The sequence below is a fragment of the Tachysurus vachellii genome, chromosome 8 (genome assembly GCF_030014155.1).
Source record: "Tachysurus vachellii isolate PV-2020 chromosome 8, HZAU_Pvac_v1, whole genome shotgun sequence".
In the NCBI taxonomy this organism is placed as follows: domain Eukaryota; kingdom Metazoa; phylum Chordata; class Actinopteri; order Siluriformes; family Bagridae; genus Tachysurus; species Tachysurus vachellii.
The window spans coordinates 5,082,780-5,095,902 of NC_083467.1; the positions used below are offsets into that span (position 1 = coordinate 5,082,780).

Below are 13,123 nucleotides of genomic sequence, written 5' to 3' on the forward strand. Positions count from 1 at the left end.
GTTGTTTTGTCTCAGTGTGTACTGTACCAAATGTACAGGATTGAAATAATAATAAAGCCCCCTGACTTGAAGCAATGTTGTAAAGAAGAATGGGCCAAAGTTTTTACAAAAGGATGTGAGAGACTGCTAAACTGAAAGAAAGAATCTGCTACATGTAGTTCTACACGGTACTGAATTATAAGGTGCATTTATTTTTCCCTCTGGATTTTGTAATGCTAATGACATTACATCATAAATAAATACATCATTACATAATTACATCATTTTGTAATGATAGTTTACTTTTTGGGAAAAAATTAATACAATTAACTCATTTGTCTGTTAGTAGAAGTTGGTGAGGACCACGCAATTGTTATTTAGGCCTTGACAGATTTCAGAGCCGTGTACAATTTTTTTCCAATGACTAGACATGATATCTGTGATATTTAAAGTGTGCACAGATAAAACTAGCGATATATAAAAAAAAAAAAATCATGTTACAGATGCATATCTACAGTCAACTTCTGATTTATTGGCACCTTGCAAGAGTATAAACAACAAATTATATAAAATACACAAAGATCCAAATCTTCTATTAGAATAATTTATGACACTAAATGTTTAAAATTTTTATTCATTTCCATAAAGGGTGCCAATATATCTAGAGTTGGCCCAAATGGACAAGCAAGGGTCCTACCTTCTGGACCTGAAATATCTACAGGACAGATGGACAGAAGGAACATCAGAAAAGCACGAATGGAAGGTGAGCAGGAAAGCCAAATCAATATGAGACAGAGAAGAAAAAAAAGATTTTTTACAAGAGGCATTTTGTTTAAACAGAAATGTAAATATCAAACAAAATTAAGTCTAAAAACAAGTTATTTTCAAAATAATGCAAACCTTAATAGGATGACTTCAGTTGACCTGATCAGTCTATAGCAGTGACCACAAAATTTTATGTGGCAGATGTAAAATTTGCTATATAGTAGCTTATTGCATAATTTAAAGGAGATAACCTTCTGACCAATTGCAACATTATGAGAGTAATGTAATATTCAGTTGGTAATCAAGACCATCCAGTGTAGAGTCTAGCAGCCCATTTGAGTGGGTTTATAATTACCTTTTTTCTACTGTCTTCAACAGTAGCAAATGTGTTACCCATCACCAGTGAGACACACATAAAGAGCTAATATCACAGACCATGTACGATACAGTGTTCACATCTACATTTCCAGCCCAACTAAATCTCAAAACCAAACCCAAGACCTGATACTAACTCAAATGATCAAGGACAAGAAAGGGAAGATGCAGAGTCTTTAAACAGACCCAAACTGTCAACCCCAATAACTCCTGGACCTTATACAGACATTTGGAGGGATGGATTTTTGGACAGACAAGACAGAAACATAATGCCTCAACCACCTAGTATTTTGCTTATATCTTGAGGAGCCAGTGAAATCCACAGCTACTCACAGGACAACAACAGGCCACACAGTCCAACAAAGCAGGGATTATGGAACACTGGGAAGAAGAAAACTAATACTGAATAAAATCTCTATTCTTAGACATCTCAGCAAAAGTGGAAGAGAGTTCCTGGTCTAATGAGTCCAAAATAAATCTTTTGGCCCTGTCATGAAATGTTTGATGAAAACCCAACACTTCTAATAACCCTCACAACAACATCCTCAAAGTATAACATGGCTGAGGAACCTGGTCAGGATTGAGGGCAAAATGACTTAAAATTCCTGTTCAGTCTTCATGCAATCTGGAATGGGAGGAATCCAGATGTTCAAAGTTGACTTATACCAGAAGACCTGCAGCTTAATAACTCATTTGTTACACCACCATGTAGCTGATTGGAAGATAAGAATCAGTTGTTCTTTCACTTTTATATAATTTATTCCTGTATGCTGTTGAATGTTACTAAATATTCTTGTATTGTGCCAAATGTAATACTTTGTTTGCAGAAGCAGGAACATTTGTGGGAAGCAGGCAGGCACCTTCTCAGCAGGCACCTTCTTTCTGCACATACCAAATTATCTATACTAACTTATGACAACCAAACTCCCCTTGATGTACAGACCTCTGTTGTAGATTTACAGCCTGAAATTTGGGGGCCAGGTTCTCATCCATCTCTGGTTCTTTCTGCCATTACTTGCTGGTGTTTGAAGCCTTTGCCAATGCACCATTCACAAATAGAAATACCACGGGATACACAGTAAACAAGGAGACAATAATTAGGTTCTGAGTTCTGTCCACATTTAAAAGTGCATTCTCTAATCACAACCTGGTAAATGGGCAGGCCAGGACCCAGCATACTATTGGTTAGATTGCACATCTGCAGTGGGGGGGATTATGGGTTTCAGCCCTCATTGGACTTTGAGTTTACCTTAGTGAACTGTCAGATCATTTTTCCTTTGAAGTGTAGTTATTATTGCTGATTATTGGTGATTTCCACAGGATGTGATGGTTCAGTGGTTAAAGCTTTGGGTTACTGATCAGAAGGTCGGGGTTCAAACCCACAAGCTGCTGAGACATCAACGTTGGGTCCTTGAGGAAGGCCCTTAACCTCACCTGCTCCAGGGGTGCCGTACTATGACTGACCCTGCGCTCTGACCCCAGGCTCATAATAACCTGGGATATGCGAAAACTTAAAGCATTTCACTGCATACTTAACTTGACTTGCAAGAATCTGAAGGAGTTAAAACATATGCAATTACACTTGCACAGATATCCTTAAATCCATAGCTCCACTGAGAACCAGAAAACCAAAAGTCATTAACAATTATATACTGTATTGTATAGTATAGAATAGTATAGTATAGTATAGTATAGTATAATATAGACATCTATTCACCGGCCCAGTCAAGTATAGAATCAATTTTAAAATGTCTAGTACTTATACTTCAGACAACACACCTTAATCTACTAATACTTTACTGCCAACCATTCCATTTCGTGAATAAAACAAAGGGTGAGCATGCATGCTTTGTTGCTGCCTGCAAACTGTGTAATATGTTACCTGTGGAATACATTAACTACTGACAAATTAAAATCTTGCCTTAAGACCAATTTTTTCTCCTTGGCATTTGACTGTGTTTAATCCTTAATATTTTACATCATATGTCCATTCATTTACACTTTGTAGCTTTTATTATATTTTAGTGTGTCTGGTCACCCTGTCCTTTGCTGTAATGTTGATGTGCCAATTCCAATTCACAGCAGTGTGCTCTAGAAATAAACTTAAATAAATTAGAATAAGAGGTTGGCCATACAGACAGTCCATGTAAAATCCACCAAATTCCAAATGATTGGCTGCATCAAGGTCTTCGAATTACTTGAAACTTATTCTAGGCTAAGGCTAATATTTAAAACTGAAAATTAACTTAGATTAGTACTTCTAATCTGATACTTGATACAAAATATAGTGAGATTAACATGAGAGGGGAATTTAATTTCCTGTACAAAAAATGTTGCCATTTATTAAAGTGATCCAACAAAGCTGTTATATAGTCTATAGTACTGTGCTGAATCCACATTAAAACGTTATGATTTGTAAGTGAAAATTAACAGTAGCTGGATATTATACTGCTGGTTGTATGAGTTTTAATTAGAAACCAGTTTTTACCTCTTTTTGTTGTCTCTCCAGCTCCTTCATGCGGATTTCACGAGCCTCTGCCCTTGCGGCCCTCTTAGCTGCAAGTCGGGCCTCTGCCTGAAGGAGAAAGTTTTATAGTTTTACTATAACTTGTCAACACTTGTGTTCTATTCCCACCTTAAAACAAAACAAAAATATTGACATATCTCAGTAATTACATTTTATATTTACATACACAATTCTGCAATTCTTTGAAAATACAATCTATAGAAAACTACAAAATACCATAACCAAAAAGACTGGCCTCAGTGGAATAGGGCTGGCATGTAAATAAAGACAAGAAAGTTCAGATCAGGAAGTGAAATGTGGCACAGTTGGGTTAAGGTCTGGGTTGGGTTAAGGTCTGGGTAGTTAAGGTCTGGGTAAGGTCTTTTTTGCCCTGCTGAAGTCCTTGGCAGTGAGTTGGCAGTGTGTTTTGGATTATCATCTTGCTGCATGATGAAGTTCCTCCCAATTAGATGCATTTCTCAGTAGATTTCAGAGAAACTTTTTACAAATTCATTCTGTTGATATCATCAAGAGCTCCATCATCAATACAAATCAGACAGAATGTGGCAGCCATGAAAGCCCAAGCCAATGCACTACCATCACCATGCTTGACCCATGAGTTCTGGATATTGCTCATATCTTTTTTCCTCTCTAAACTTTGGCCTTTCTCTCAGAAATGTTGTTGTTCATATCTTTATTTTTTAGTGAATTCCAATTCTGATTCCGACTGCTGATGAGAGGTTTGCTTTATGTGGTATAGCCTCTATTTTAAAGTCTCTTAAAGTCTTAATTGAACAGTGGACTGTAACACCCACACTCTACCCTGTGGAGGATGTTGTTTATGTCACTGACTGCCATTTTGAGGTTAAAAAAATAAAACCATGTACGATGAAGAGAGTGGCCCAGTTGCAAGATCCTGTGCTCTCACATTGACTCAGCCACTGAGAGGTTAACTCAGTTAACATTCAGTGCCAGTCCCAAGCCTAGATAAAATGGGAGGGTTGAGTCAAGAATAATATGCAGTGTAAAACCTGTGCCAACAATGCATGCAACAAATCTTTGCTCTGTCCTTGACCCTTTTTGAATCAATTCCATAATCTTATCAGTTAATTTGCCAGTTTAATGAAAATAACATTCAAAATATAAAAATAAATAAAAACACTTGTTTTAGAGAGATCATTCTCATGAGAATCCCAGAAAGGTGGATGAACAGACAGAAGGACAACCTGATAATGTAATGCTTCCACCTCCTGCCATAAAAAGCTGGAGCCATAAAAAACATTGAAAAATCCTGAAAAACTGATAATGCTTTTTCCTTTCTAGATTTTTTTAATTGTGGGAAAAAACCAAGGAACTACACACAACAAATTAGTGAACTCATTTTACCATAACAGGAAGTTAGATAGCTGAGTCATTTATCACACCCTTCCTGTACTATTCATAGAAAATGAGTTGTAACAAGACCCCAATCACTACTCCGTTTCATACAGAATTACCATTAAAACACACATATACATATACACAAAACATAGTATGCAGCAATGAACCCCATTTGACTCATAAAAGCAAGTGAATATATTTTTAATAATATAATCAGTATTATACATACTGGACCATCCTCTGTTTATAGAGCAAAATTCTTTTGTCAGAAATAAATGACTAGTTATATTGGTCTTAATTTATGTTTGTGCTGTCTTTCTTTTTTATGTTCTTTAATTAATAATATTACTTATATTATTAATACTTTAATGATATTACAAATATTATAAGTACTAAGAGCATTCACGTAACTCTCTTAACTATCAATAAGAGCATTTGCTAAATCCTGCAAATGGAAATGAATAAATAAGTAGTTTAAACTTGACACCAGAATCAGTAAATAAAAGTGCAGAACCATTGCAAATTATGATTTAAAGCCAAATCAATCAATTAAATTATGTGTACACTGGTTAGTCTTTTAATGTGGAAATTTACACACATTTAGGAGGAGAATTAAATATTATATCCAACATTACATTTTAATAAATACAAAGGTTTTGTGTAAATATTAAAATGAAGGATCAACAAATAATGGGCAAAAATTGCAGTGTTCTGGGAAATGCCAGAGCAAGAGCACAATTCAAGTTCAAAAAATTAAAAAGGCAAAACCACAAAACACTAACAAAAAGTATGTAAACCTTTGACCTACTAAACATCTTAATTGCATAAGTTTTAAAATGGAAATAGAGCAGATGTCTAATTAACCTAACTGCATGAAAACTGTGAAGCTGTGAATTTGAATGCCTATATCTATATACACGTTTGGCCTCTGCTGTATATGTGGGAAATGAAACTACAAAACTAAAAATCTTTAGTGCTATCTGTACAAGACGTTGAAGATACAGAAAAGCCTGTACCAAACATCTAATCTGGTCTGTTTTCAGACAATTTTAATCCTTCTATCAAGCTTGGAAAGTTCAGTCAATAGAAGTGGCACAAGCTCTCACTAGAGCTTGCCACACAGGATGAATGTTTGACTGCATTATGCAAGGGAGACATGTTCTTTGTGGCCAGGAGTGGAATCTGCACTCTCATGTCCAAGGCTTCTTTTGTGGCAGGCCACATGCTCTCATTCAATTACTCTCAACTACACGTTAGTACATTTCAGAAGTGAACCAGAATTAACGGTCTGCCAATTAGGAAAAACGGATTAGGAATTATCTCTGTAGGTATGGCTTAAAGGTAGGATCTCTGATGTTTGAGAAATGCTTCAGAAAACTGCGTTGGGCCGACAAACTAAACAAAAATCAAAACAAAAGTGTAGTCAATGAGCAGAAAGGGGCGGGTCTTGTCAATATGAGCGGAGAGAGTGTTCAGTACGCATGTGTGAGCAGATTAGCAGAAAGCGGTTTTAACATTGACATGGAGGATAAAAAAGAAAGAAAGCGAAGAAAGGCTTACGATAAGGCAAGAATTTGAAGAAAGAAGTAGGACCTGTGTTAATATAGGATCAGCTTTCCAGCGCTGGAGAGAACTGAAGGAGCGGGAAGTTGGCTTCACAGATTGGAGTTTCCGCGAGTCAATAACTCCTGAGCTAAACACTGTTACTAAACAAATAACACCTCTTTTCTATCGTAGTAATGTAGAGAAGCAGCTACAAACGCATTTTGCTAGTAACAGCGTTTAGCTCAGGAGTTATTGACTCGGGAATCTCAGGTTTTGCTTTGTTTCACAGAACTAATATATGCCGTCCTTTGCATGATTATGCTTGTGTGTCATTTTTGCTTTTTGTTTGATTATCTGCAATCGTATTGTTCTTCCCTTCAGCTATGATAAAGACACATTTCTTTCCATTAGTTGCCTGGGTTACGTATGTATGTGTATCGATACAGGGGTGGGACCCATTTGGGCATGTTTGTTTTGGTGATTTCAAATGTCAACATTGGCTTTCAAACATCGGAGACCCTACCTTTAATTGTACACACAGAGAGAGAGAGAGAGAGAGAGAGAGAGAGAGAGAGAGAGAGAGGGAGGGAGAGAGAGAGAGAGAGAGAGAGAGAGAGAGAGAGAGAGAGAGAGAGAGAGAGAGAGAGAGAGGGAGGGAGAGAGAGAGAGAGAGAGAGAGAGAGATGCAAAAATAGCCAAGAAATAAAAATTTACCACTAAGACAATAAGACAAATGAGGTATAATCTCATCCATTTAATGTTTTCTTCCTGAGATAAAAAAAGAAAGGTTAAAAAAACTGCTAAATAAATCTATAAATCCTCTTTAGTTTGTATTACACAATCTTATAAATATTTCCCCCATCATTACAGCTTCAGTAATTTATTTCCATTCAAAAGATCATTTGTATTAATTTAGATTTAGTCCATCTATGATTCTTGGGCAAATGATTACATGGACAGATCAAAGACACCATGTGAATGCTCCACACAGCTGATCATTATTAAAATATATTATCAGTGTTCTGCTAAAATCAGGGAAGCAAACGTCAGACAGGGAAACCTCACAAATGCAAAGCAGATTATCTGAAACAGCTGGGTGAACAAATTGCTGAAGAATTTAACTATTAGTGTTTTTCGATGGTGCTTTGTTTTTAGTCGGTTTCTTCTTTGGCTGGAAAACTAGCTGCTGCTGATTATCCTTATTTGGACATTTTCACTGAGATCCACACAAATTGCTTTGACTTCATATGACATTTAAACCTTCCTCAGCTCTATGCACTATAAAAACCTTCCACCTTAGATTAAACAGTAGAACCTAAAATAAACTTTTATTACCACTTCAGTTAAAGTGGATTCTTAATTTTTTTCTTTATCCTGGAGTCCTTTCACAACTTACTGGCAGCCTTTCAGCTTTGGTTCCCTAAAAGTGTAACTTTTAGATGTTTATTGCTTGATTCTGAAATCAGACTCTTTAATAAATTTGTATTTTTCAAAGCACTTATAAGTTACCAAGCACTTAATTTTTGGGAAATGGTCAAAAGGCAATATACATATGACCCTAAAAATGTAAATGTTATGTTGAAATTCTAGGCCTTGTGCTGAGCCTCATATCACAGCTGCCAGTGCTGACAGCTGACACGGTAAGGGCCTTCTATTTTTACAACTCTTGTTATAGAGAATCAGTGCAGGACTCAAAGCACTTAATGGCAGCCTTGATCTCAACCTATCCCCCAAACACATTTTAGTCACATTCAAATTATGTAGAATCTTTTAGAAAAGTAAAACTTTATATACTATCCTACTGTCAAGACTGAAATATAAAACTTCATATAGCAAACCTATTTTACAGTAGACAGCTTTGTGTAAACAATGCAAATATAGATTTCATCAAATGGTATGCACTTAAAAAGGGGTCAAAACTAACATTAGAACAAAGAAATGCTATATAAAACTGATAATACATTACCACCATAATGTATTGTGTAGTAATGATTAATATGCTATTTTTTAATAAAAGAAATGTACATACAATAAAATGTATTTAATAATTTGTCTCTGAATGGTACCACAATTCTACTATATGTGTTGTTTTGGTGATGTGTGTGTGTGTACACTTAAAAAATGTGGTGCAACAGACCTAAACTGTAAAAAACTCAATTTTACATACAGAAGATCTGTAGATGACCGACTAGTATTGTGACCATCTCTTCATGAGCACATCTTCAGTTCATAGCTCAAAGAGTAAGATGTATATACAAAGTTTACTTTTATATGGCATGATCATCATCTGGACAGGCATCTGGGTATTCAATATCTATAATAGATTTTATACATTCCATTATAAAAGGACTAAAACTCTTTACTTCCAAATGGCCTACTTAAAAATACTGTATTTTTGTAAACATATCTGTTTAATATCTGCTGAAACAAAATAACACTAAATAACACTACATAAAATAGAAATTTACAGTGGATTCAGTCAGTTAATTCAGTCAATAGCCATTATATCAATAACAAATAAGTTTATCAATAATATGATTTTTTTTATACAGTAGCCTTTACAAAATAACTAAAAAAAGAGAACTGGATGGTGCTACATAAATTACTAGAATGAAAATCAGCTATGCTCTTTAAGATCTTGTAATATATTTTATGCAATGAATTTTCTACACTTAGTGAAAAGAGTATTTAATACTTAAAGAGTAATACTCCTTTCTTAGTGAAAGGAGTATTTAATGTTAAATTGTCTAAGCCCAGCAAAGTGTGTTACACAGCACCTGTGACTGTATATCAGCTTTGTGCTGACCTGAGACTCTATTGGGATCCTCACAGTTCGCATTAAAAACAACAACTACTCATATGTTCAATAAATCCAACACAATAAAGATATTACAAAATACAGCTGGATTGTAAATGACCTAATGCAAGGTTTGCTACTAAACCAACTGTGATTAGGGGTCAGACTTGAGTATTAGCGACCTGAGATAAATAAAATAAGACAGAAAATCTACTTTTAACTTTACACTTACAGCTATTCAAATGACCAACACATGTAAATGTAGGTGTCCTAACGTTTTACCGGGTGGCCACAGAAACAGTCAAGATACAAGCAGCTGTATGTGTCTTATATAGAAACTTACATCCATAAATACACAGAGACATAAATATTCACCTCTCGTGCTATTACATTCAGCGCATCTTCCTCTGGAGTCACTGCGGTTCTGTTCGGAGTTCTTCTGCGTCCCGGCCCCTGAGAAGCCATTGGACGGCGGTTCTTTTTACTTTATACTCAGTTTGAAAACAGTGAAAATCGGTTGTTCCTTCATGAGATTCTTCATCAGATTCTTCTCGTGTAAGACAAATCTCCAAAAATGTAGAAGTTTTCGAGAGTTTCCGGTGCGGAAGAGTCGCGCGTGTATCCGCTTTACACTCGCGTGTATCCGCTTTACTCGCGCTTCCTTTTCTGTGCTATTTGTCAAAAATGAACACCGACAAATAATTAAGCACAAAATAAGTTTCAAACGACCAGTCGCGTTACCAGGTCCACGTGTCAAACCGTTTCATTCCTTAACTTGGAGTCTAAAAATGAAGCTATATTATTTTGCGACGTTCAGTTACGTCAGTTTCCTTCCACTATAACAGCAAAGCAAGTTGTATCCCAGAATCCCCTCCACTCACTCACACTACTTTTGATGGCGAGAGTTCAGGGCTAAAAACAACCACCTTATCATGACTCTTCTCATGGCAAAAAATACCATGCTGTTCACATGCACATGGCGACCATTCAAGTTAAAGGTTATTTTTAAATGTTCTTTACTAGTTTAACCAGCCAACATTTCCCATATCAGGTTGGTGCAGGTTGTGTACGTTCACGTTTTTGTTTTTTAAATGTTAGAATGACTGAATTAAGTCACTAAAATGAATGAGGGTTTCTCCCTCACCCTGGTGCCTCCCGACATCTAGTGGTAAAGTGAAACGAGCATTAAAATGCAACCATGAGAAAACATTTAGGGCAAAATTCAATCATCAAATCGATCACCTGTTGCTGAGCAGAAGCGTTCAAGCAAGTCTGCTGGTAAGCCTGGATATTTCTTGCAGCTTTCGGTAGGTATCTGCTTCTAGACTGTGTGACTCAACATGGATGAGGCTTTGGATTTGTATGGAATGGTACTTTATTAGTTGAAACTCCATTTTTACAACTGTGGCTTTTTAATATTGGGAAAAAGCTGTAAAAAAAAAAAAAAAAAAAAAAAAAAATTATTTATATTTAAATATATATATATATATATATATATATATATATATATATACACAACATGCACACAATATAAGACTAAGAACTAAGAAAAAAACTTTGTAGAATGTAACAATGTAGAATACAACAATAAGTAAAATTAAATGTAGTAGAGCAGATATGAAACACAGTTGTAGAACCTTTACATTTACATAAGTATTTACATCAACGTGCACATGTGCAAACTGGCAGTAGATAATGAATATGAAGAATTATGTTCATTGTAGTAGTGCAATGTGAAAGTGTTATGCCCTGTCACACACAGGTAAGCTGTTGTACTATGTTACTGCGAATGGTAAGAATGACCTCCTGTAACATTCTCTGTGACAACATATCTGAATGAGTCTTTTGGAGAATAAGCTCAGCTGACTCTATTGTGTTGTAGAGTAGGTGAGAAGGATTGTCCATGATGGAGAGAAGTTTGTTCAGTGTCCTCCCGTTCTTCACTGGCTCAAAACATCTCCAGTTTTTGTCCAATGAGAGATCCAGCTTTGTGAATTAGCTTGTTAATCTTGCTGCCATCCCTGGTACTGATGCTACCCCCAGCAGACCAAAAACATTATATGGTACTTGCCACCATGGACTGGTAGAAGATCTTGAATTTCCTCAAGTAGTTCACACAATTCAAATTCACTTTTCTGGCTGTCTGTCAAAATGAGATTTACAGATTCTGTAAATGTTTAAATTTGACAAGATTGTTTTTGGGACCTGAAATAATTAAAGGGCAGGGGAGAGAGCTGTCTCTTACAAAGCAACCTAGTTATATAACAGCCTTCCTTTTATTGCTCTGTAATCAGATTCCAGGTGCAGCAAATAGGGTTCAAGTTTTGTGCAAATCCATGCAAAATGTCATGTTATGTTCAGTTGGAGAAGTTAGAGTTAAAGAATTCAGGTCCACCTCATTAGAAGTGATTGACATTGCTGTCCATGTTGTTTACATGCATCATGTTTTTGATAATTGGGGGTTTGAGAAATCAACTAGTAGTTTGACACCAAAACAGTAAAGAAAAGTTTTTAAAGGTATAATTCACATATTTTGCGAATTAGATAAAATTATAATTGGGCTAATTAAAAAAATTGTTAATTAAAAAAAAACCTATATTTTTATAAATATATAATTATAATTTTTTCAACCTGCACATTTAAAGAATGGAAAAAGACTAGAAACTGTCCAGTTTGGGTGAGCCTCAGTTTTCTGTTCTTGGCTGACATGTATGGAACAGAACTCTCCTGCTGTTGTAGCTCAACCACCTCAAGGTTAATTGTTTTGTGCATGCAGAGATGCTTTTCTGCTCAACACAGTATGATAGTATGCTTCATGTCAGCTCAAACTAATCTGGCCATTTGCCTCTGACCTCATTTATCAATAAGTTGTTTCCTCACACAGTTGTCACGCTTTTTTTTGGTCACAGAGATCAGACTTCATTTTCTTGATTCTGATGTTTGATGGGACGGTCTTCTTGCTTGTACTGCTTGATTTTAGTGCAGTGTTTGACACCATACTGTAGATCATAATCAAGAAAGACTTGAAAGTGTTGGAGATAAGGGAATGGACTTCTCCTGGCTCAGGCATTATGTGAGTGATCCTGAAACCTTCTACCCTGATCCACCCTGATGCCCTACTTTTTGGAGTCTCATCATCAATTGCTCACACATAACTTGCTCATATGCTCAAGTTCTTAGTTACACAATTGCACTTTTTGACAATATAGTACAAAGTGTATGTTCGGTTCCTCTAAAGGTTTATTTCTGCACGTCATCTTTTACATTGTTTTACAGAAAATTTGTCCCACTCCTCATTACACCACTGCTTCAGTTTATTGATTGAGGGTACTTTTTAACGGCAGCACTCAACTGGATTTGATTTCTTATTCAACCTTTTAGATGTTGATATGCCGGTGTATTAAAGGACACCGCCCTGTTGCATGATCCGATTTTGGCCCAGCTTAAGCCGCTGGATAGATGGCAGTTTATCGTTGGATTGTTAATCTGTGTCTAACAACCTATATATACACACACAGTATGATTGTGATTGGATCTGAATTGCTTTGGGTTCAAATTAGAGATGAGCCGGATACTCGGCTGAAACGAGTATCCGGTACGGATAAAGCACTTCTGCCGAGTACGAGTATTATACGAGTAATACGAGTCAATATCTGTGCTCGAATTGAATGAAAATCATCATTGGGTAGCTGACTGTGTCAGCGTTCTGTGATAGGCTAGTCACAGCGCCCCTCCCCTATACACATACAGATGTATTGTGTTGTTGTGTCTCGCTC

At 36.1% G+C, this 13,123-nt stretch overlaps 1 protein-coding gene across 47 annotated transcripts in view; it reads right to left on the bottom strand.

Annotated features, from left to right (window-relative positions):
• Nucleotides 1-10,229, bottom strand: part of lrrfip1a (leucine rich repeat (in FLII) interacting protein 1a) — a 41,663-nt gene extending 31,434 nt beyond the window's left edge. For 7 of the 47 annotated variants that reach the window (XM_060875847.1, XM_060875841.1, XM_060875843.1 and 4 more), the window contains exons 1-3: nt 9,723-10,211; nt 3,608-3,694; nt 677-694 (exon numbers count right to left, since the gene is read on the bottom strand). In XM_060875847.1, the coding sequence (XP_060731830.1) occupies nt 677-694; nt 3,608-3,694; nt 9,723-9,812 (195 nt within the window). In that variant the 5' untranslated portion in view covers nt 9,813-10,211. Of the gene's footprint in view, nt 1-676; nt 695-879; nt 1,167-3,607; nt 3,695-9,722 lie in introns of those variants that run through there. The other 40 variants (XM_060875856.1, XM_060875849.1, XM_060875859.1 and 37 more) reach the window with 21 other exon arrangements.
• Nucleotides 10,230-13,123: the final 2,894 nt, after the last annotated feature.